Genomic DNA, 22007 nt, shown 5'->3' with positions numbered 1-22007 from the left:
CCATCAGTTTGCAGAGCAGAGACCTGCAGCTTGCTGTCAGCAGCCTGGAGCACAAAAGCTGCTGGAACTGTAGCTGCTACCCTCAAGGCAGGGGCAGAACAAAACCCTCAGCAGCGCAAGCCATGCCGTGATGCAAAAGAAGTTGAAACTGCAGGCAGCCCCTCCGAGGGAGCTCGAGTCTGTGGTCACCCAGCTAAACTGTCATCCTGGGGCCCAGGCATGGTGGTGGTTTTATTGTGGCCACACCTGGCTCAAAATAACTTTGGTAAAACTCCACAGAGCACATGGCAGATAGGAAGAACTTGTAGGTACTTCCTATCCAAGCCAACGTCCGCGGTATCTGCAAAAATCAACAGGCAGCCAGCAAAGGCAGTTGGAGCTTGCATAACTTCAGAGGCCAAGCAATAAGACCAGGAGATCGTTCACCAGGAGAACAGAAGAGCAGACATAAAATACTGAGACTGAGTGATGCTGTGGTATTGCTGGGTTCCCACTTACAGGGCAAGTACTCTGGCCCTACAAGCCTGAGCATCTCACGCTAAGTCAGTTTGCTCCAAAGCAAGTAATATCTTGGGCTGGAGAAAGGTTAATCCTTACCGAATCATCTCCTTATGCCACCCCACCCATGTCCCGGAATATCGTATATTTTTAAGCCATCATTATAAAACCAGGCAAAACACAGGAGATCTTGTTCTTCACAGCATTGCCCTGAGTGCAGTTTTTTAGAGTTGGTGCAAAGCCGTGAAAAACACCACGGCAGGCTCTGAACACTCCCATTTCGCACTCACTTGGTGTGGCTGTAAACAACCACGCAGCAATGGAAAATCCCAGTGCGGCGTGCCCCTCGCCTGCAGGACTTTGCTGCCCATCCAGGAACCAGCAGGCAGGCAGTGATTTACAAAGCTGAATGCAAAGTTTTGGGGATGCAGACTTCTAAATGACACAGTGCAGGGTGTGAGGGTTTACCTGCAAAATCTTTCAGGACTCATGAGAATTACACTCTTGAAGCCCTGTGCACCGCTGTCAAAATACTGTCACTAGCATATATAATTCTGTGCTTGGGGCTCTCAGGTCCCCTCTCTGAGAGGTGAGAGCACAGACCACTTGTAAGAGTAATCTGTGCTACTCTGGGCTTCACCACAATAGCTGCAGTCGTGTACTTGGACGTAAGGTAAAATACAAAACTGTAACAAATTTATGTATTTTATCTGGTACCAGTCCTAATTTTCAGATGCTTCTGTCACGCAGTGTGCAGTCGTTAGGTCATGAGCTGGGGAGCTCAGTATCTGGCTCGCTCGATTCTTCTCCCTGCTGAGGAAATCACCCAGCTGCCCCACGATTTTTTTCTGTGTCTGTGTGAGGGAGATGCTCTCTGCCTCCCTTGGCAGAGCAGCCCTCGACCAGAGATGCTACAGGCCTGAACCAGCGTCACTTCAAAGGAATTTGCCCCTGACTTCCAAGGAGCGGGACTGGGCTCCCTGCCTTTGCCATCTCTGGCACTGAAAGCAGCGGATAGCACTGGGCAGACGTTAGCCTGGGCAATAAAACTGCAGGCACCCTCACTGCTCCTGGAGTGGCTTCTGGTAAGAGATGGGGGTCTCACCTTGGGGTCTCACCTTGGGGGTCTCAGGTCGGGCAGGATACCCTCAGAGGGGTTATCCAGCTCCTGAGTGGTTGTGTATTAGTAAAACCCCAGTAATGTAATGATGATAGAGGGTGGAAGATGAGTTGTGGAGTGGCAGACGCAGGCTAAAAAGCTTCAACATTTATCCCGCAAATTTAGAAAAGTAAATATATATATTTGGTGGGCAAGCTTACAGCTGCTCGCAAGCAGAAAATGAGTCCATTACGAACAAAAATATTTATTTTTTAATCCCTCAGAAGCCGCAATCTACCGTCGACCTTCAACCTTCAGGCGGGTAGATAATAGCGGTCTGAAAGAAAGAAAAACATAAAATAAAATAAAGGCGGATTTTTCCTTGGCGGCATCCGAGGGGAGAAAAAAACCCACGATATTCTAAAATTATCAACAGGTATTTTCCACAGAAATCGGTGTGTGGGGGGGGGGGAGCGCTGGGCCCGGTGAGTGCGGGCAGGGGGCTGCAGCCCTTCCCCTCACGGCGCGGGCAGGGCCGCGGCGGAGGCGAAGTTTGCGGCCAAACTTTGCGAAGTTGATTAAAACGCCCCCCCCCTCTCGGGTTCTCTCTCTCCCCCCCTTCTCTCCTCTACCGCCTCCTCTCCCCTCCTCTCCCCTCCTTCTCTCCCTCCCCGCCCCGGCTCCTCCGGCGGCGGCGTCCCTGAGGGGAGCTCCATTGTCTGGGAGGGGATGGCGGCGGCACCCCCCCGCCGCCGCGCCCCCTCCGCGCCCCCGCCGCGCCTCGGTGCGCGGGGCGGCGGCGGCGGCGGGCGGCGGGCGGCTGCCTCGTCTCCCCTAAAGTTTTGGGATCGGCGTCTCCTCATGATGTATGGATGATATATTGCATTGTGGGTGTCAATATAACTGACGGCCATATTTGCCGGTGCCTGCTACCGCTGTAAACAACCCAAAGTGTCTGGGAGAGACGCGGAGACGCTTCGGGGAATTTCGGGACGCCTCTTCTCCTCCTTCCTCCTCCTCCTCCTCCTCCTCGCCCCCGCTGGCCATGTCTCTGGGAATGTCCTACAAGCCCAACTTGAACGCCCACATCCCCGGGACTCCCCTCACCCCGGGTAAGTCAACTGGGTGCCAAGTTTTTGGGAGGCGTGCGGCGGGGGCTCCGCCGTGCCGCCCACCCCCCCCCACAACCCCCCCCCCCCACCGGCAGCCCCGCGGCCAGCCCCGGCCTCGAGTTGCGGTGCCCGGTCCCGCGATGGCGGGGCAGCCAGCTCCCCGCGCCCGGCTCCGCGCCGCCATTACCGGGCGCTCGCCCGCCCCGCGCCGCCCCTCCGCGGGGGCGCCGCGAGCCGCCCCCCGAGCCGCCTCCGCCGCCTCAGCCGCCTCAGCCGCCGCCGGGGAAGGGGAGGAGATGAGGGATAGGAGGGAGGGAGCGGGGGGGGCTCTCCTCCGGCCGCCGGCTTTTTTCCTCCATGCCCGGCTCCCCGGGGCGGCTGATTGATCTGGATCAGGAATATTCCGGCGGCGCCTCAGCGAGGACCGCTGCTGGCGGGACGCCGCAAGTGCCGCTCGCCCCGCGCCTCGCCTCGCCTCACGCTCCTCAGGGGCTGAGGGGGCCGCCCGGGACCCCGGCCCCGCTCCCTCCGCCGCCGCTGAGGGGGTCGGGGGGGGGGGTCTCGGTTCGGTTCCCCGCTGCCCCTCAGCGACCCAAGCTCGGCGGGGTGGCCCCGGGCGGGCGAGCCCTCTCCGCTCACCCCCAAATATTTTTGGAAGTGTGTGTGTGTGTGTGTGTGTATGGGGGTGCACGGGAATTCCTCTTTATTTCCCCCAAAACCACTCCTTATCCCCCCCCCACACCTCCTTGGATCCATACGGGAGCCTTTCCAACTTTCCTCTCTGAAAAGTTTCCTTGATGGGATTAACTTTTTTTCCTTTTATTTATTTTTTTCCCCCTCCCCTTGCCTTCCAGAGGTGAGGGCGGGTGGGTGCTGGGGTCTGCGCCTCAGGGTGCGCGGCCGCCCCGCTGCAGCCCGAACAAAGCCGCAGCAGCGATCGCTCAGCTCTGGGATAATTTGGAGGGGATCTCGCTTGTATTAAACCGAACCAAAATGGAGAAGTTTAAGTGCCGACTTAAAATTAATATTCCCGTCTCCCTTCCCCTGCTGCGCCAGCCGGCGGGGATGCCACCAGACCGTCCGCAGGCAGAAAGGCTGATTTTATTTTTTATTTTTTAATTTCTTTGATTTTTGAGAAGGGGAAAGTTTGGCTGCTCGTTGTAGGAGGGAGGGAGATCTTGCCCCGGTGCGTGGTCGTAATCCTGGGATGTGGGTGAACGAAAGGGATTAACGAGGCGCACCTCTGCCCTAGCTATTGGGAGAGCGGCGAGCTTATTTTACGGCGAGGAATTGTCACCGGCTGGTGCAAGGAGCCGAGGTCCCTGCACCTCAGCCGCCTGCGTGCGGGATCTGATCCTGCGTGCTCCGATCCTGCTTGGAGCTGAGCTCGGTGGGGCTGCGAGTGCCGGAGGGCTCGGCAAGCCGGGCAGCAGCGTGGGGATTGCCATGGGGCCGCGCACCGTCCAGCCAAGGGGGTCAGGAAGCAGGGGATGTGCTGAGGATTTTTGACAAAAAGCAGAAGTGTCACCGGAGGGCGAAAAAAAAAATAAAAAAAGAAAGAAACAAAACAAAGCCCAGCAAGGGAAATCGTTCTCCTGCCGGCTCCCACGAGAACCTGTGCCTGGCGCTCCGGAACAGCCGTAAAATTGCAGGGGGAACAAAGGTGGTATTTTGCGGTGGTGGGTGAGGGGTGCGGGTTAGGTCGTGCCGCGGGGGGACCCGGCGCTGGCTGCTCTGCTGGTGAGGGCTGCGAGCTTGCCGCTCACGGCACGAGCTGAGCGGTGAAGTTTCTGCCTCCGGTCCTCCTGCTGCCGTGCCCGTGTGCTTTCTAACGCTCCTGCTGCGATCGGGGTTTTAGATTCTTTCAGGCAGTTTTATCTTTCCTACCCCCCCCTTCCTTTTTTTTTTTTTCCCCCCTCCCGTAATGGCAAGTTAGCAGCAGTTCGCTGTCATGTTAGAACTATTCTTGTCTAAGTTGTCCTCTCTCCTCAGTTCGGATCATCCTCAACACCCCCAGAATCTTTTCAATGAAAGAACGTCCTCCTCGGAATCCAAAATGGGCTCTCTCTTCCCTCCCTGTCTTCTGCCATTATCCTCACGCACCAGCTCTTCCTCTAGCTAGTGGTATTGCCAGCACCGTGGCCTAAGGCCAAGGGAGTTAGACAAAGCAGTCCTTGCAGTTGCACATATCGCGTTCGGAGTGATATGACTGCAGATGGCCCCCTCCTTTCTGGAGCTTGATTCTGAGTTGCAGGAGATTGCTTCGCTATTGTGCTTGCACTGAATGCCCCCAGCCGGGAGCAGAAATCCCAGGGTCGCTTCCAAACCTGGGGTGAAGGAACCCCCCTCCCCCGTCCTGCAGAGGAGAGGAAAACAGGAAATCTGTCCCTTTTGGCCTGAAACCAGCCCTGCAGAAGCCTCTCCGTGTGCATGCTGAGTATTTTGGTCTCAGCCGACGGAGGGCTCTGGCCAGCTGTGGATCTCGCAGGGATTTTCCTCTGGGAGGTAACGCTGCTTCCCTGCAGTGCAGGGCTTCTGGTGCAGGAGTGCTTGGGCAGGCTCAGCTCCTGGAGCCGCGTCCTCGCTGCAGAGCTAACTCCTTTCAAGTTTAGCCTGAGAGCAGCTGCCCTGCGAAATCGTGCTTAAACTGATCTCAGTGAGTGGCCCGGTGAGGTGAAGCAGTCGTGCTCGGTGGGTGACTGTGCTCCGTCCTGGCACGGGAGCGTGCTGGGGACTGGGAAACCTGGGCTGAAGTCCTGGGGGAGAGGGGCTGCCTCGGGACGGGGGCACTTGGGGAGGAAGGCTCCGTGGGGCCGGCTGTGGGCAGGTCGGGGATGGCTGCGGGTGAGGAAGACGCAGCTGCTCCGCAAGTGAGTCAGGGTGCTGGAGGCATCCGGGTGCTGACTGCTCTGCCTCACACCAGGCTGTGGGAAGGAGGTCATGGAGGCGCAGCAGGATTCGGTGCCTGCTCCTCCTCGCCTTGCCCGAGTCACTGGTGACACCCTTCAAGGGGTGCCTGCAGCCAGGCTCGTAGTGTTTTGGCCAAATTATCCATCTCCCTCCTGGGGTGCCTGTGCTCTGGGAATCTGTCCTCTGCTTTTAGTGCTGTCGCTTCCAAACTGTCTGTGCTCGGGGAGCCCCATTTAACCTCCCTCACGAGCACCTTCCCTGCACGGCAGGTAAGCAGGACCTGTGCTGCTGCGGCTTTTCCTTCCAGCCTCACCTGGCCCTGCCATGTCCCAGGGGAGCCTCTGTTACCCTTTCTAACAGCAGTGTTTTGTTTTTATTCTCTTGCTTATTGTGCTGAGCCCTGCAAGGCACAGCTTCCTCCTCGCCTTGTGCTTTATATTGTTCAGCTCAGCTCCTCTGTGAGAGGGCCGGCCGAAGCGCTGAGGTAAAGCGGGGCTTCTCCATCGACTTCGGTGGGAGCAGAGAGCTTTACAGCAGCCGTGCAGTTTGTAGACTGCTGGTTTTTAGTTTATATTTGGGCTGGGTGGTCGCAGTCACTGCCCAGATGGCCGTTCTCAGAGAGCTGTGGTCAGCAGCTCCATGTCCAGGTGGAGACCGGTGACGGGTGGCGTCCCTCACAGGGCGGTGTTGGGACTGGAGCTGTTTAATGTCTTTGTCGGTGACATGCAGGGTGGGATTGTGGGCACCCTCAGCAAGTCTGTGGGTGACCCCGAGCTCTGTGGTGCCATCAGTACCTCAGAGGGAAGAGCTGCCACCCACAGGGACTGCCCAGGCTCGAGAGGACATGAGCCAGCACCGTGCACTGGCAGCCCAGCACCCAACGGTCCCCTGGGCCACATTGGAAGCAGCGTGGCGAGGGAGGGGATCGTCCCCCTCTGCTCGCCCCCGTGAGGCCCCACCTGGAGGGGCCCCAGCACCAGAAGGACGCGGAGCTGCTGGAGCGGGGCCAGAGGAGGCCACGGGGTGCTGGGAGGCCGGGGCGGCTCCGCTGTGGGGCCAGCCGGGAGCTGGGGGTGTGCGGCCGGGGGAACGATTTTAAACTAAACAGGGCAGGTTCAGGTGAAGTGTTGAGGAGGAATTTTCACTTAGAGGGTGGCGAGGCAGAGGAGCTGTGGGTGCCTCATCCCTGAGGGTGCTCAAGGCCAGGCTGAATGGCGCCAGGGGCAGCCCAGACCATTCTGTGATTTTGTAGTTCTGTTATTTTCCCTGTTTCTAGGCATTTTCTGGCTCTGTTGGAGATATTAACCAGCATTTTGTTCAGAGTATGCACAGGTTTGAGACCAGTAGTTTTAAGATCCAGAAGCCAGCAGAAAGAGCTTGGGGTATTCCTTTGGTTTTATCCCAATTCTTCCAAAAATGGCAGGCATCGAGGCAAACCCCTACTCCTGTCATAAAGCTTAAAAACCTGCGTGCGTAGAATCTGGGGAAATAAATTCCGTCAGACTGTGACAAGGGAAGGAAGGGGCTGTGCCCTGTGCAGCAGGCACTGCCGCAGCTGAGGACCAACGGGGCCGACAGAGCACCTGCTGCACCCCACAGCGAGCAGGAGCCTTGTGGTGAACAGCATAAATTCTCGCTGAGAGGTGAACCAGAAAGAACTTCCCGAACTGGGGCTGTTTCTTGCAACTGGAGAGACCAATTTCATTCAGTCCTGCGAGGTGAAACCGAGCACACTACTGGGTCATTCCTTATTAAGACCGCAGCGCACACTCGCATGAGCAAATGCCTTGCTTGTCGCCCTTTGCAGACAGCTTAGGTTTCATATTGTCCAGATTGAGAAGCTGGTTTTTAGAGTGGGAGTGCTGGAAGGAATGCTGCCGTAAGCAATGCAGGGAGCAAAGTGTTCACGTCTTAGCAGAGGGGATAGTTTTTAGGATACGTAGCTGATATTCCATCCTCAAACCCTCAAGATTCAAACTGAAATTTGCTGGTTCCCTGCTCACTGGAAATCCATGTGAGGTAAAGAGCAGGCTGAAAAGAAACACAGTAAGCATGTTTCAGAATTAGCAATTTTTGAGTGGACTTGTTGGGACATTTAGAAAGCTGGCACTTTTGGCTTTGTCTGCCAGAGCACTTAGGTTCAAAGCAATGAACGGTATGGTTTTCACAACCAGCAAATCTCCTCATCGTCCCCACCCACCACTTGTTGGTTGAGTTACAGGGTGGTTTTGGTTCATGCAAACTTCATTCCTTTTGCATAAAAGTAAACCAGAAGCTGTGCTCCAGTTGTGCAACGCTGGCACTGCATCCTTTAATGGGAGCATGGGGCCCAAACCAAAGGCAGCTTTGAGCCATATCCCTGGTACAGACACTCGTCCTGGGGGACCTGACTACAATCTAGTCCTAAATCCTACCCCCTCACTCCAGCTACATGTGGTGTACACATCCTAAATGCCTCAATCATTTGAACCATTCCCATTGTGCCAGATAACTCAGTAATGTAGAAATTGCCCATCTTAAGCTAGAAAAGAAGAATGGTGGGGAGTCTGAGGGACTGTCTTTTGTTTTTCTGATAAAAAAAAAAAAAGCGAGGGAGGAGGAAGAAAGAGCAGACATAAAACATGGCCGTTATCCACATGGAAAGATTAAATGGAACGAGAGTACCAGAGGAAAGGCCCAGAGTGTGACAGATCAAAAGAGCAAGGCCTCTGGCTGTTACGGTAAAGAATGTCCTAGTTCTTGAGAACATATTTATATGTGTGTGCTGGATTTTTTTTTTAATGAAATAGTTTTATTCAAAGAAAGGTCTGTTTCTACCACACGGGCTGTTTGAGGGGGGAAATAGTGGGTGAAAATCTAACTTTCACAGCCAGTCCTATAAGGAACGTTTTGTGCGAATGAGAATGGGGTCCATTATTTTAAATTAAAAAAAACTTTATTGGAGGGCTGGGGGAAATAGGGGTTGTCAGCATTTTTTGCTCTGGGTTGGCAGCTCCTGCACAGCTCGGTGTGTTGCTTGGCTGTGCCGTAGATCTGCTTGTGCAGACACGCATGTGGTGGCCCACGGATGGATGAAGTTCAGCTTTCGCTGAGCTTCAGCCAAAGTGCGCGGAGGGCTAGGGAGTCAAATGTTCTCGTAGCCAGGCAGAACACTACAGCCGTGTTTCAGGCTGTGTGCAAATACTCGCTGCAGAAGCGGCTGCTCTGCGATGGGTTTTGTCTCTCCCCGGGCTGGAAGGTACTTGCCCCACAGTGTACGTTGGGAGCAGCTCACGTGAACGCTCCCCGTGTGTTCTGCTGCAAACTTGGCCATTTTAGGGCAAAAATTACGTCCTCACAGGGAAACTCCTGGCTGTCTCATCCTGCATACCTGCAGGGATCTCTTCTTAGATACCATCGTGTTCCTGAATACAGAGGCAGTAAAATGGCAGGAGCTTACACATGGAGCTTTTTAGGACCTTACAATGTGCAGGTGGTAGAGAAATACATGTCTGGTGGGGTTGGCTCTACTTGCCTAAGTCAGTTTTATGGGAGTAACTTGTTGAGTTGAGGAACTATTCCTGATTTTTCCTTGCTGTTTGTGCGAGTTAAACAGGGTGCAGTAGGAGCTGCGTGGATGCCATGGCATCTGCTGGGAGCAGATCAGGTAAGAGTACCCCCAGCGTTCCCACTCCCACCACTTCCTTGCGGGGTGTGCAGTAAGCTGCCTTTCCAGTTACTTCTCCAGCAAGCAACAGCAATTAAGAATTAAAACTCAAGACTGGCAAATTGGCTCGGAAGCAGTAGAGGAGGAACCGAATGGATCCCTACAAACCTACTGGAAATAAATGGGGAGATTCCTGGTCAGTGGGAGTTCTGGCTAACAAAGGTTGGTTCTTGGTCCTTTGTCTTCCAGGGTGTTCAGTGGGGCTCTGAGAGACCACTGGAAGGAAGAGATCTTGGCAAAAAAATCTCATTTCTTTTTGCTGTATTGTAGACCTCTCCCTACCCCCCCATTGGTAAAGGGTAATATTGATTAGCAAGAAAATCACCGTATTTTTGTGGAGAAAAAAACGCTTCTGTCAGTCTTCTGTGTGAATACAGAAATAAAAGACATTGTTGGCACAAGAATAAATGGGTATATAAAAGGTTTTGTATACATTTAATTAGGAAAGTGGAGGGAGGAAAGTGTGTACATTAATTTAGGTTTTAAACAGCAGCAAGTGCTGAGACAATTTGGGAGGTGATACACGGTGTCACTCGAATTCAGTGCCAAGCACACTCCCTTTTCGATCCTGTCAATTCGTAACTGTCTTGTCTCCATTGTTATTTTAACATGAGAGAGCAAGCCTGTTTAGATCCCCCCTCCTTTTTTCCTCTCTAGTGAATACCTAATCATCAAACTGATTTTTGACTGGGTCTTGACTGCGAGACTCGCTGGCCTAATTTTGCTTCCTAACAGTAATAGCAGTAGCTGGTGATATATTTATTTTTTTTTAAATCTGAGACGTACAGGATGTTCAGACATGCAGATGGCAGATGTATTTTGGGTTAATTGACTAATAGTCATCTAAGACCCACGGCTTCTCCTCGAGATTAACATACGGAGCGATAGGTCAAAAAGCCTAAGGTCCATTACCCTGCGAGATAATGATACCCCCACAATTAATTTCAGGTTCACGATTGCATCATCCTGAATTGAGGTGAAATCGGGGATTTTTCATTTTCCTTTCCCTCCAGCAGAGTTTGAGTGGCGCAACTTCTGGCACGGGTGTGCGGAGCCCGGTGCCACGGCCAAGTCGAATCCTTTTCTTTGTTCTCCGGGCCTGCTGCTGCTGATAAAGTGGTCGGCGCATGGCATTATGTCTTATTACATTTTTGATGCAGACTGCAAAGAAACGGGTAAACTCACCATGGTTACCACGATCTGTCATTTGGCAGGGCACGCCGTACTCAGCGATGGCCTCTAGTGTCTGCAGCACAGCTCTGCATACGCCTGGGTACGGGAGACAATACAGCACCCCTGGCTGCGAAGCGGCACCCGCCACCGAGCTGACTGCTGATTCCCGTCGGCGGCGATGCTCAGACTCCAGCGGCAGGTCCTTACTCATCGCTGCCTGGTCAAAGTTCTCCTCGTTTCTTTTCGTAGTTCTGTGCTGATTGAGTCATTCCTGGCTTCGTGCTCCCGTGCCGAGGCCGGCTCCTGTCCACCGCAGCGCCTTGTGTCCGCCAAGCTTGGGTTGGCCCCGGATTCACTGCTTTGTTTTGCCACCTCGTGTTTCTTGTAGGGCTTTCTCTCTTAGCTCAACGTGCCCTGCGGTGTTATTTCATACAGATGAAGCACGTGTAGTTGTTTCAATCAGTGTGACCTGAAACAATTACCATCGATACTGGCATTAACTGGTAGGGTGGTGGAAAATGGTCTTGGGTGACCAGGCTCAGGCATCCTGATTTACCCACTCAGCAAAACAAAAACCAAGTCCCTGCCTTGGTTCAGAACCAGTTTGGAGCTCCCAGGGCTTGTGTGCATGATGGGTGACTGCCTGCAGGAACAGCTTAGGAACAAGTCCTTACAGGATGGGTCTTTTGTTTTATTGTACGTGAGGAAAAATCGCTTAAGTCTTTCTTTACTTAATCGAGGTAATTAAACCTTCCTACTGTATAGCACAAAGGGTTCGTTAAGGTTTTTGGAGCATTTTGAAATCTTTGGAGGAAAGATGCGGTTTGCTGTTGTGCCGTGTTTGATAAGTGTTGAAATTCAGTCATCTGGACGTGAAATACTGGCTGAGTTGTAAGTACAGAAATCTTGCAATTGTGCATGCATTTCGAGCTGATAATGTGAAGAACTGATTGAGAGCAGAGCTGGCATCCGTTCTGTTTCTTCACAGTGCAGGAGCCGTACTCCATGGGTGTGTTTAGTTTTTTTTACCATGCTTCAGCAAAATGTGACAATTAGCTCCACGTGAGACTGTAGTAACAGAAACGCACACTGTAAAGCCAGAAAATTTAGCTTAGTTAAAGACAGAGAAACCTTCCTTTTTTTTTTAAGTTGACCTAGTGACCAGCCCAGTTTACCTTCGTTAGGATTTCATGTCTAGTTGAAATTAAGAACATGCTCTCTTCTCCTAACAAAGACACCACCACAGTGATATCCTGTGATTAATTCTGAAGTGGAAAGAGACTTCCCAACTGAGGAGGAGAGTCTGTTCAGCAGTGCTTTTCACAAACTACTGGCTTTCTGTTTCTTTTTGTAGTGAGGGGAAACAGGGAATGAAATCACTTGCAACTTTTAAACAAAGCTAGTGATTTACATAGTTCTGAGCCCCAGTGACTTTTGGCATCAGTTTAATTTAGATTCAAATGAAGGCTGGTGAATAAGATCTGTTCCTCCCGGGGAAGGCAGTTGGGAATTTGCAGCAAGGAAGTTTGTAAGAGGGGAGATTTTTTCCGACAGCAGGCAGGCTGTGTCTGTGCCTGCAGGCGAAGACAGCAGCATCAGTGGATGCAGGGGCGCTTAGCTGCAAGAGTGAAAAAGAGCAGCAGCTAGGTCGAACATCGCCTTCGTTCTGAGTGCGCAGCCCATAACCAGCAGGTCCCCTAAAGCAGTTGTAAAAGGGGCAGCATAATTAAGGCCTTCAAGAAAAATCTAAAGGTTGCTTCTCCAACCCCAGATTCTTCCCGTTGCGGGGTGGAGAGGTGTTTTGATTCCTCATTTCTGGAGCAGCTCGCCAATGATCACATCTGAGTCTGCTTCTTTAACTCTTAGCTGAGTCACAACCCCGTATGCATATACATATTTTTCTATAACACTAGAAAAAGTAACCATAACCCAAAGAGATGTTATTTTTCCTTAGGTTTACTTACGCCGCCCTGTTTGACTTGCTAAAAATGTTTGATATCACACAAAGAGGAATAACGCTAGTGCTCTTCACCTCCGATGTCACTAAATGAGCAGCAGATCCCATGTACCTCAACCGACTGTTCTCTATGAATAGTTTTGGCATCGGCTGAAAATAGTGCCGTTGACCATGTGATGACACTTTGAGTTGCAAAATTGCTTTCAGATAACTTGCACCGAAAAAGTAAAAATAGCCCAGTACGTTAGACTCATCTCTGTGGAATGTATATATGCAAAAATAGGGCTCCTTAATATTTGGTTTGTCGCGGCAGAACAACCTGTCATGTTACACCGTTTCACTCTTAGGCAAACAATTTGGGCTGATAATGTTGCAGGCTGTGCTATTTTCAAATGTAAAGCAAACGTTGGGGAAGCGTTCATTTAACTGTTCTCTTCCTAGGGAATAGTGTGGCTCTGGCATGGCGTTAGTCGGCTTAGACAAAGGTGAGAGGTTACGGCTTTAGAAAAGTGAAAAGCTACCTCAAGTGTGTCCCGATGTAACCGTTTAATCCATCGTTAGATAATAACAGATTTTTTTTCTCTTCTTCTCTACAGCTGGGAGCGTTCACTCTCCCTCCACAAGTATGGCAACGTCTGCGCAATACAGACAGCTTATAAACGACTACGGACCCCCGTCCCTAGGGTATACACAAGGGATGCAGGTACAGCTCTGCTTGTTTTGCTTTAACCAGGTCTCCGACCCTACGTCTGCATGGTTTGCGTGGCTTGTGGCCTGTAATCTGAGGTGTTCCTCCCTCCCACCAAGGTTTGAAATCAAACCCAAATGGCAGACTGATTCATCGCACATGTCTTGGGATCAAATTAGACTAAGCAGAGTGCTGAGTGAGATTAGTTACTAATTAACTGTTAGTCCCTTCTGAGTCACAGTGAACCGTGTCTTGAGTTATGTTCTGCTAGGAAGGGCTGTGACATTTTAAAAAATTATTTGTTCGAAAAGTGATATTCCTACACCTTTAACTGTTTTCCTTGGGCAAACTGATAACGTAAGATTTACAGTCTCATGAAGTGCGTGTTACAGACATTCCTATGGGCAGCTTCAAGAATCCAGCTGGTTTTTCTGTGAAATTTATTAACCACTTTACAGGATTCCCCTTATCATATGGGCAGTTTTATCTACACCTCACTCTCCCTACCTGGCTAGCTCCTCCACAGAACATACATCTGAACATTGATAAAAGCAGAGAGGGGGTTAAACAAGTAGTTCTGTTTGCTGTTTTTGTAGAACTGATTTAACTTCTGTTTCACGTAAGGTTCCAATCTTGTAGTTGCATCCTCCCAGTTAAGCCTGATTTTGGAAGGGCATGTAGCATTTTGTCCAACTGTAGCAGGAAGGGCAAAAAGAAAATAATGTTTATGTAACAAATAGGAAATTTTATTTAAAAAAAAAAAAAAAGTGGCTTCCAGGGCTATTTCTGGTCCTCTGTGAATTTCCAGTTGCTGTGTGTTCTTATTGTTTTGTTTTTAGCAGCGTTTAATTGAGATCAATCTACTTTCAACTACAGGGTACCAGCAGCAGTCAAGTACCGCAAAGCAAATATGCAGAACTTCTAGCTATCATAGAAGAGTTAGGAAAAGAGATCAGACCCACGTACGCTGGGAGTAAAAGCGCGATGGAGAGGCTAAAACGAGGTAAGGTTTGATTTTTTTTTTAAATGTCCCATACTCTTTGTGTGCTGACTGCTTATATACAGCTTCGTGACAGTGCTTCCCCTTGAAAGCAGACAGCTGTCTGAGGCTTGTTAGTAAACGAGGTGTATTAACGAGTAACTGAAACTTTGGTATACTCTGTTCTTGTTGGATTTGATAGATAAACTAGTGGCCAAATGTGTTTCATGGGCACAAGGGGATTTTCAGTTAATAGTTTGAAGTTAATTTAGAACCCTTATGTTGTCAGTTGGAGGTGTTCTGCCAGGTTCCTAGTCACTTGCTTGCTCCTTCAACTGCCTTTTCTCCCTATCCTCAGAAATATGCAGCCAAGTTCACTCCTCTCATAAACATCACCCACCTACTTGACCCAAGACCCTTTACTGAAGTGCATTTTGATTAGAGAAATACGCAGTGAATTACACGGTGGTAAATCACTAAGGCTGCTGGAGAGAGAGAGACAGGCAAAACAAGGTGGTTTTATCAGCAAAAGCTGTTCAGACCAAGATGTCAAACATACGTGTTCTTGCTCTCCGTGGAGCGTCGGGCTGCTTAGGCTCCATTACCTGCTTCAAGTGGATGTCATTAGCAGTCCGCTCGGAAGGGACGCAGAAGCTTTTAGGCCTGGCTGATGAGGTCTCTTTAGCTTTGCTTAGTCAGCTAAAAGGGGTCAGAGAAATGCCCTTTCCTCGCAGTGTAAAAGAAACCCCCACATTCCCCACTGCTGACATCAGCTTGACATTGTCCCCTGCAGGGGACGTGCAAGGGATATTTCTGAAGGAGCAGTGGGACATTCCGCTGCTCCAGCTCCTGGAGTGACCCTGAATGCCACTGACAATGGTTGCGCTGGCAGCTCTGTCCTTTGCCAGTATACGGAGTTACCTTTTCCTCCCTTTCCTTGGTCCTTGTGCTGAGTTTGGCTCATTCATTCGAACCTGAATGGGAATGTTATTGTAACAGACTAACTTCACCACCTCGCAAATCCCCCTTACCTTCACTCAAGACTACAAAGCTTTATTTAAGGCTCAACCATTACGGGAGAGTAATATATCTGCCGTGACATGCAATAAAATGACTAGTAGCTGTTCTGGGAAAGGATGCAATAAAGTCTGCTGATGAGTGGTAAGTGGAATCTGGCCCAGCTAAAATCAATGTTGCTGGAGTCTCTCTTTATTGCATCGCCTGAGTCAGTATTAATAGATCATGAATGGCAATAGGCTAACAGGGACAACCTGAGAGGGATCGGGAGAGAGGCAGACGTTCTTTGAACATAACGGTTCGGTTAGTTGAGACAAAGCTGTTTTGCTCCTTACTGCAGCGAGGATTTCCTTAGCTAATGTAGGTTTAAGATTCAGTGCTGCCACTGTGACTGACTTGCAAATGTTGCAGAAAATCCAAAATAAGTACTTTCTGCTGCCATCTTTTGGTCACAGACATACCTCTCTTTGCATTTTGGGAGCCATATGGCTGAAGGAGCATGGGCAAGTGTGAGAGTAGAAATGATTGAGAGTAACCATGTGACTGCAGCCTCCATGGCCATGTGGAGGTTATTGCTGAATAAAGTCCCTGTCCCCAGCTCCACCTGTTTCTAAGCACAAAGGCTGCTGACCTCTAAAATTGGCCAAATTCCCAGTGTTCTACATAATTCAGGGTAGTTCTGCTGCATAAACTGGGCGTCCTGCCACCCGATCTAGGCCCAGTATACTGGTTTCAGTGTGCATTTCTGCCTCCCACAGCTGCGGGATGCAGCTTTACTTGTCTGTGTCGATTTAACCCTCTGCAAAGCCTGGCACACATTAAGTCCCAAATCACTGCTCCTTGGATGTAGAGGCTGCTCTGGGCTAGCAGCCTTCTAGAGACAGAATCTATTACCTCTAAGTAGAGATTAAACTTCATCTATTGCCTTATTGTCATTTGTCCACCCTTGTTAAGGAGCACGAATGAGCAGAGAAATCACCCGTCTTTTCCTGACATTAAAATATAACCTTGTTGGAGAGAAATCTGTCTGTCTCCTATTATAAAATCTAACTCGAGCTCTACTCTTCGGGCAGCTCTGTGAACATGAACCTAGATTCAGATCCAGGATTAAGACTCAAGGTCCAGATTGCTGGAACTCAAGGCAACAGGACTCTTAGTGGAAAATTCCACATTATGTCTACCAGATTAGAGTAGATACGGCAGCATGTAAAGCAGCGATGATTTACACTGGGAGCTGAGCCAGTGTTAGGAGGTGACTTTCTGCACACAGCATAAAAAATATCCTCCTATATTTACAAGAGATGCAACTTGTGTTTAGGCAACTTTTTGAAGGCTTGGACTTTGATGCATCCACTTGGAAAATTATTCCAAGGTATTAATTAAGACTTTTAGACCTTGCTAAAATGATTCCCTAAATAACTTAGGATTTTTTTCACCCCATTGTAGCAAAATAACTGACAGGTTGGAAAGATTTATTTTTTTCTAATTAAGTCCCTGATTGTAAATAGACCTGCACTGCATGTTAAGCTATACCTCTCACTGCAGACCTGCAGAGCTCATAATGCTCTGACTGCTGGTTTGGGCTATTTTCAATTTATAATGCCAGTTTGGGAAAGCAAACTTCTTTAGTAGTGGCTGTTGTTAGGTAAGTGAAGGATCTCTCCCTTTTCTCTAGCAAGCTGTGGTAGCCTTAGCAACTCAGGACAGAAATACATAAACCTTTCTGTGGACTGTCATTGCAAGTGTCACCTTAATGAGATCATTTAAAATATGTCCAATTCTTTTGCAGGCATTATTCATGCTAGAGGATTAGTTCGGGAATGCTTGGCTGAGACTGAGCGAAACGCAAGATCCTAGCCCACCAATGCAGTTGCAAGATTTTCCATCTCTTAATGAAGAAAAAGTAATACCTATTCCTTTTGACTCTTGAAACGTTCAGACAAATTCCTTTATTTTGAATGTTTTATCTTTCTTTTTTTGCCCTTACAAAAATGTATAGTTAAGAATGATAAAACAAGGATTTTTCAACTTACTGAGGGTTTGCATTTTGTAAAGACATTAAAACTCCCTAAAATGTTTCTAAAACATGAAAACTGAACTGCATGCAGAGGAATGCTCTCTCTCCCAGGCTATATTTCAGTTCTCTTTTTATCCAGTCACAGTCCCATTCTGTTTATTTTAATTTTCACTATATTCACTTAACCCCAAATGGTCAATCTTTCAAAGTTTGACATAAGCTCTAAGGATTTTTTTTAATAAATGCAGAATAGCATGCTGTACCTAGTAGTCTGCTATGTCACAATTTGTCATACAGCATAGACCCTGCTTAGAAATAACCTTCCCCTCCTCTTACTTTTCCTTTTTTGTTCGTTTTGCATAAACATTTGCATGACTGTTAGTGCTTTGAAGTCCATTTAAAGTGCATGAGTTATATGGAAAATAGGGAAACCTATTAAATAATAACAACGTCCTGAAAGCTAATTTCTACATTAAGGCTGGAGATTTCAGTTTGTTTGACAAAAAAAAAAGAAAATTCTGGATAAATTACTAAAACTGTTATTTGCATCTTTGTATGTATTTATTACTTGATGTAATAAAGCTTATTTTCATTAACAATTTGTATTAAAAGTATCTACAGTCACTTTAATCAGATCCATACTCTACGTACGAGAAGCAAAGTCTTAACCTTCATGCAGGAGGCTCAAATTCAGGACAAGGGAACGGGCCTGCAGATTGCTGGGGAGTTTCCCTTGATGCGGTCGATCTCTCTAAGCAGGTGGTACAGCTGCTAGTAGCGTACCTTGCTTTCAAAATACGTATAACAGCTTTGGTTCTTGAAGCTCTCTCCCTTCATCGCTGAAAGTCAGAACGCAGTGGCAGTCTGTGAGGGTTCTGTCCGAAAATTAAAGAGAAGCTCTAGTTAAGCAATTAGCATTTTAACGGTATTAAAATAGGAAAGTATACTTCACTGGTGGCTCCAAAGTAACAGTAACAAAGGAAAAGCAGCTGCATAAAATGGGTAACTATCAAAATGAGTGAAGTTACAGAAATACCCAAGCTTAACTGCAGCATAGCATAAACAGAACTGTAGTTCACTACAGTACAACCAAATCTAAATCCTAGGGAAGACAGGATACCTGGGATATCTAATACATATGGAGCTACGGATCCCTGAAAAGAATATAGCATTAAGAAGAAAAGTTAACTGCTTCACAGCTTGGACGAACTGGACTCTGTTGCCTTGGCAGGCAGCTTCCAATGCACATTGTTCTTTACCTCTAATGACCTAATTCTGCCTCTGAAGCGGAAGAAAATGTCTGACAAGCCCTCACTTGCAGGACCACCTTCCCCGGCTCCCCAGCAATGCTCACCACCACTCTAGGTAAGCGTAAAGGTAATGTTTAGAATTCTTTCAGAATTGAGAGGGATGGAGCATCTGTGCAGGCAGTTAAGCTAACAGATCTGAAGGAGACAGCCTGTGACTGGTGGCTCTTTGTATCAGTGCATCTGTTTCCATCATCAGGACCAATAGCACAAAGCAACTTTTCATTTCTCATCTAAACCTGGCCACTGTTTCTGAAGGATTTCTATCAGTGGAGGCATTGTCTGAGTAAGGATGGAAAGACCTTTAAGGTCTGTTCTCCTTATTTACTGGAACTCCTATGAAACAGCCTAAGTTATCATATCAGGCAGAAGGATCTGCTTACTTTATCATCTTTTGAACTTGGCAGAACAGATTACTAAATATGAGCAATGAGATGATGGCAGACAGATGTAAGAACACATCCTGCTTTTAACACTCCAGTCTTACTGTAATAGCAGGTCACTACTCAATATTTTGGCTGTGCTTATGAAACCCTACATTATAGTTAGTAGGAAAACTGTGCTTAGGTATGACAAACTTCTCCCTTACCCTACCAGAGCCAGTCGGTTCTTCATGTTTATTTGCTATCCAATTGTAGCATCTCTTTAAACTGCTTTTTCCTCTCTAGGTTTTCCTTTGCTCTTCTTTTTTTCTCTTGCTTCTTCTTCTCTGCTGCTTTCTTCTCTTTAAAAACATCGCTATCTTCGCCTTTGTAGAAGAGGTCAACTTTTTCCTGGAGGATTTTTCTGGCTATTTTTCGGTTCTGCTCCACTGATCTTGTTTGATGACACTGAGGAAACACAGTACAACACTTCTGTTGCAACTTTGACCTGTTTATTTTGTTTTCCTGCTAGAACTTTTGTATCCAGATGATGTATTTTGGTGAGGCTGCCTCATAGTTACTTGCTACTGGAACTTGCCAGACCAGCCTTTGCATTAATCTGTAATTCTGTTGGCAAACGAGATTGCTTCCACATTACCTTGGAAGCCTACTTCTGAGTTTAACTGAACTGTGTCTCCCCCTTGTTATGATAAGGAAGTGAAGATTAATTGAAAAGTATTAACCCACAATAGGTACCTAAGAGTAATGCTTAAAAAGAATTTGCAGATTAGGATAAGTTAATGAGTACATTTATGCAGGAGACAGGAACTCAAAGGCTGTCACTGGTAGGGTAAGGAGATGCGATTTATTGAAACTACAAAATAGCACTGCGTGCCAAAGCTAGAAAGATGGGCTGTGACCCCACATTTATTTAGCTACCATTAACCAAAACCGCTTTGTGCTGAGGTTCTTCCTCTGTGACACTTGCTCTGTGATTATGCTCGCTATAAAAGGAGACTTGGAGGACATGCTGCAACTTGGGACTTAAAGAATTAAAATGTCATTACCTTCACTACAATCCCAGATGGGACATGCTTCAAGACAACACAGTTGCTTGTCTTGTTAGTGGCTTGACCTCCCGGGCCATCACCTCTTACAAACTGTTCTTCTAATTGTGCCTCAGTTAGTCCAAGGAGATTGAGAGAGTTCTTCTTTCCTGCTGCCTGAAACAAGGGCATTCTGAGCAGGGAAAGTTGCTGCTTCCTCAAAATCCATGGCCTCCAAGATGCTGTACGTGCTTGTCTCAGTAAGAATGTAATATGCAATAAACTTGGGACATTCATACAGAAATGAAGACACAGTTTCTCTGGAAAGAAACCTGAAACAGACGTAGGGAATAGGGTTTACGATCAGAATCATTATTTTAAGATGTTCTAGTTTAGCTGCACATCCTGTGTGATGTTTTTATTTACTTATAGATTTATTTTCAAGGCCTTTTGAACTGGTTTCATAGCTATTTGCCTCGAAACATTTACCATTCCACATGGGATTTCAGTTCTGATTGCAATTAGGTTTCCTAAAATAGTCAAGATTATTTTTGCGTTGCTGAAATGGATCTGGAAAACAGTAAATAAATTAAATCAGTATTCCTACCCCACTTGGAGAATAACAAATTTGTATTGCAGCCTGACAGGAAAGCCTTTGCTGACGCTCCTTGTGCATCCTGGTTCTGTCCTGCTGGCAACAGGACCTGCAATCCACCTGTCAAAACGTGCTCGAACTGCTGGGGACTGCTGCGGGTGCAGGAATCCTCTGTTGCCTTAACCAGCACTCAAAATTACTGAAAGAAACCTGCTGGAAAAAGCGGCAAATTTATGGGCTGTAAAGATTTGGGAGAACACAGCTTGAGAAATTAAAGTTAGAACGGGAAGGGGGATTTTTGCCTGTCACAAAGATGTACGACTGGTCAGTCAAGACAACTGCCTGGTGGTACAGGGCAGAACTTAGGGATGTACATTTGCAGTTCTAGATTAATCTATGACTTTGAATTCTGAGATTTTATTTTATGCTAGGTTAGTACAGGACATGGAGTAATCCCTACCTAAATGGATGAGATAATCTGGACTTGTCTTTCGAACTTGCCCCGTTAAGGCGTTGTTTTCTAATCGTTGTGGTTGAGCTATAGAGTGTACATAGAACTTGGTGAGTGGTCTGAAGTGGTGAGCTAAATTTCAGATCAGAAGCATTCTCCTGCTTTGGTTCTGTTAACAAGCTTCATTTTCTACTCTCCTGACTTCCAATGCAGCCCATCAGGGAGTTTTGAGGGAGGAGAGAGAACCAAAGGGCAAGGAGACCACCGGGTTTTCGCACACTGCTTCACCCGCTGATTTCCTCCTGGTCAGGCTGTTAACACAGCCACAGGGGCTGGCACTATGCTTCAGCTCCTCATGGACAATGAGGAACACCAGCTTCTACTGCTGTCAAATATTGTTTTTCAACAAGGCGCTAGGTAAGCAATTAGTAAACGATTTCATTCTTTAAATATTTAAATTTGCTTCATTAGAAAATACTTCAGCACACGAAGCAGCAGCACCGAACACCAGATACCCACACAAGTTACACATCACCGATGAGGCCAATATAAGAAGCTTTTATTCGCAATTAAACACCTCCGCTTGGCGGCACCAGAAGGCAACTTTTATTATTTTAACCGCAAAAAAAAACCCGCAGACAAACTTCGCAGAGCCCCTGCCCAGCAGCCCGGTTACCGGGGGCGCTGTGGGCCCGGGGCAACGGCGCCAGCGGCGGCAGGACCCCTGAGGAGGCTCCGCACCGCGGCTTCACGGCTGTAGGGCCCCGCGGTCCCCGCTCCCGGACCCCCCTCAGCCTCAGGGCCCGTCCCCGATCCCCTCCCGGCCCCGCCGCCCTCACCTCAGCGCCCCGCGATGGCCGCCACCCCCCTCCCCGCCGCACTGCGCATGCGCGCGCGTCCCCTCACGCACCTGCTCGCCTCTACGCACGCGCAGCCCCTGAGGGCGGGGCAACCTCTGGGCTGATTGGCATCCGCTGAGAGCCAATCGCGCCTCGCGCACGCCCTCCCCTCCGCCCTCCACCAATCGGATTGAGGGAAGCCATCCGGCGCGTAGCCGCGCTGCCCAATCCCCTCGCAGCGACGCGCGTCC

At 48.6% G+C, this 22007-nt stretch overlaps 2 protein-coding genes across 10 annotated transcripts; one reads left to right on the top strand and one right to left on the bottom strand.

Moving 5' to 3' along the window:
* The first annotated feature begins 1366 nt into the window (after window positions 1–1366).
* CDK2AP1 (cyclin dependent kinase 2 associated protein 1) lies at window positions 1367–17755 on the top strand. 7 transcript variants are annotated; one of them, XM_005016295.6, is made up of 4 exons: window positions 1367–1583; window positions 13052–13158; window positions 14020–14146; window positions 16929–17755. In XM_005016295.6, exons 2-4 carry the CDS (start codon window positions 13081–13083, stop codon window positions 16994–16996), a joined length of 273 nt encoding a protein of 90 aa, XP_005016352.1. In that variant the 5' UTR covers window positions 1367–1583; window positions 13052–13080; the 3' UTR covers window positions 16997–17755. The 7 variants fall into 7 exon arrangements, with proteins under 7 accessions (XP_005016352.1, XP_027325547.1, XP_027325548.1 ...); XM_027469746.3 differs by lacking the exon at window positions 1367–1583 and adding an exon at window positions 2294–2709; XM_027469747.3 differs by lacking the exon at window positions 1367–1583 and adding an exon at window positions 3922–4372.
* Window positions 17694–21858, bottom strand: MTRFR (mitochondrial translation release factor in rescue). 3 transcript variants are annotated; one of them, XM_038187414.2, is made up of 4 exons: window positions 21757–21858; window positions 19893–20203; window positions 19058–19293; window positions 17694–18031 (listed from the first exon to the last, which is right to left on the bottom strand). In XM_038187414.2, the coding sequence occupies exons 2-3, from the start codon at window positions 20166–20168 to the stop codon at window positions 19081–19083; spliced, it is 489 nt and encodes a 162-aa protein (XP_038043342.2). In that variant the 5' UTR covers window positions 20169–20203; window positions 21757–21858; the 3' UTR covers window positions 17694–18031; window positions 19058–19080. The 3 variants fall into 3 exon arrangements, with proteins under 3 accessions (XP_038043342.2, XP_038043338.2, XP_071880476.1); XM_038187410.2 differs by having other exon boundaries at window positions 19053–19293; window positions 21757–21857; XM_072024375.1 differs by lacking the exon at window positions 21757–21858 and adding an exon at window positions 20479–20627 and having other exon boundaries at window positions 19053–19293.
* Between the last annotated feature and the right edge of the window lie 149 nt (window positions 21859–22007).

This window comes from Anas platyrhynchos, chromosome 16, assembly GCF_047663525.1.
Source record: "Anas platyrhynchos isolate ZD024472 breed Pekin duck chromosome 16, IASCAAS_PekinDuck_T2T, whole genome shotgun sequence".
Lineage (NCBI taxonomy): Eukaryota > Metazoa > Chordata > Aves > Anseriformes > Anatidae > Anas > Anas platyrhynchos.
Note: the sequence above shows the minus strand (reverse complement) of the source record. Positions and strands in the feature narration are given on the sequence as shown.

Bases quoted from the DNA above. Each gene is read 5' to 3' on its own strand.
- CDK2AP1 (XM_027469746.3), top strand. From the start codon at position 2,643: ATGTCTCTGGGAATGTCCTACAAGCCCAACTTGAACGCCCACATCCCC. The intron at 13,159-14,019 runs GTACAGCTCTGC...TTTCAACTACAG, and splicing joins GGTATACACAAGGGATGCAG to GGTACCAGCAGCAGTCAAGT. The intron at 14,147-16,928 runs GTAAGGTTTGAT...ATTCTTTTGCAG, and splicing joins GATGGAGAGGCTAAAACGAG to GCATTATTCATGCTAGAGGA.
- MTRFR (XM_038187414.2), bottom strand. From the start codon at position 20,168: ATGAATGTCCCAAGTTTATTGCATATTACATTCTTACTGAGACAAGCA. The intron at 19,294-19,892 runs GTAATGACATTT...GTGTTTCCTCAG, and splicing joins CATCTGGGATTGTAGTGAAG to TGTCATCAAACAAGATCAGT.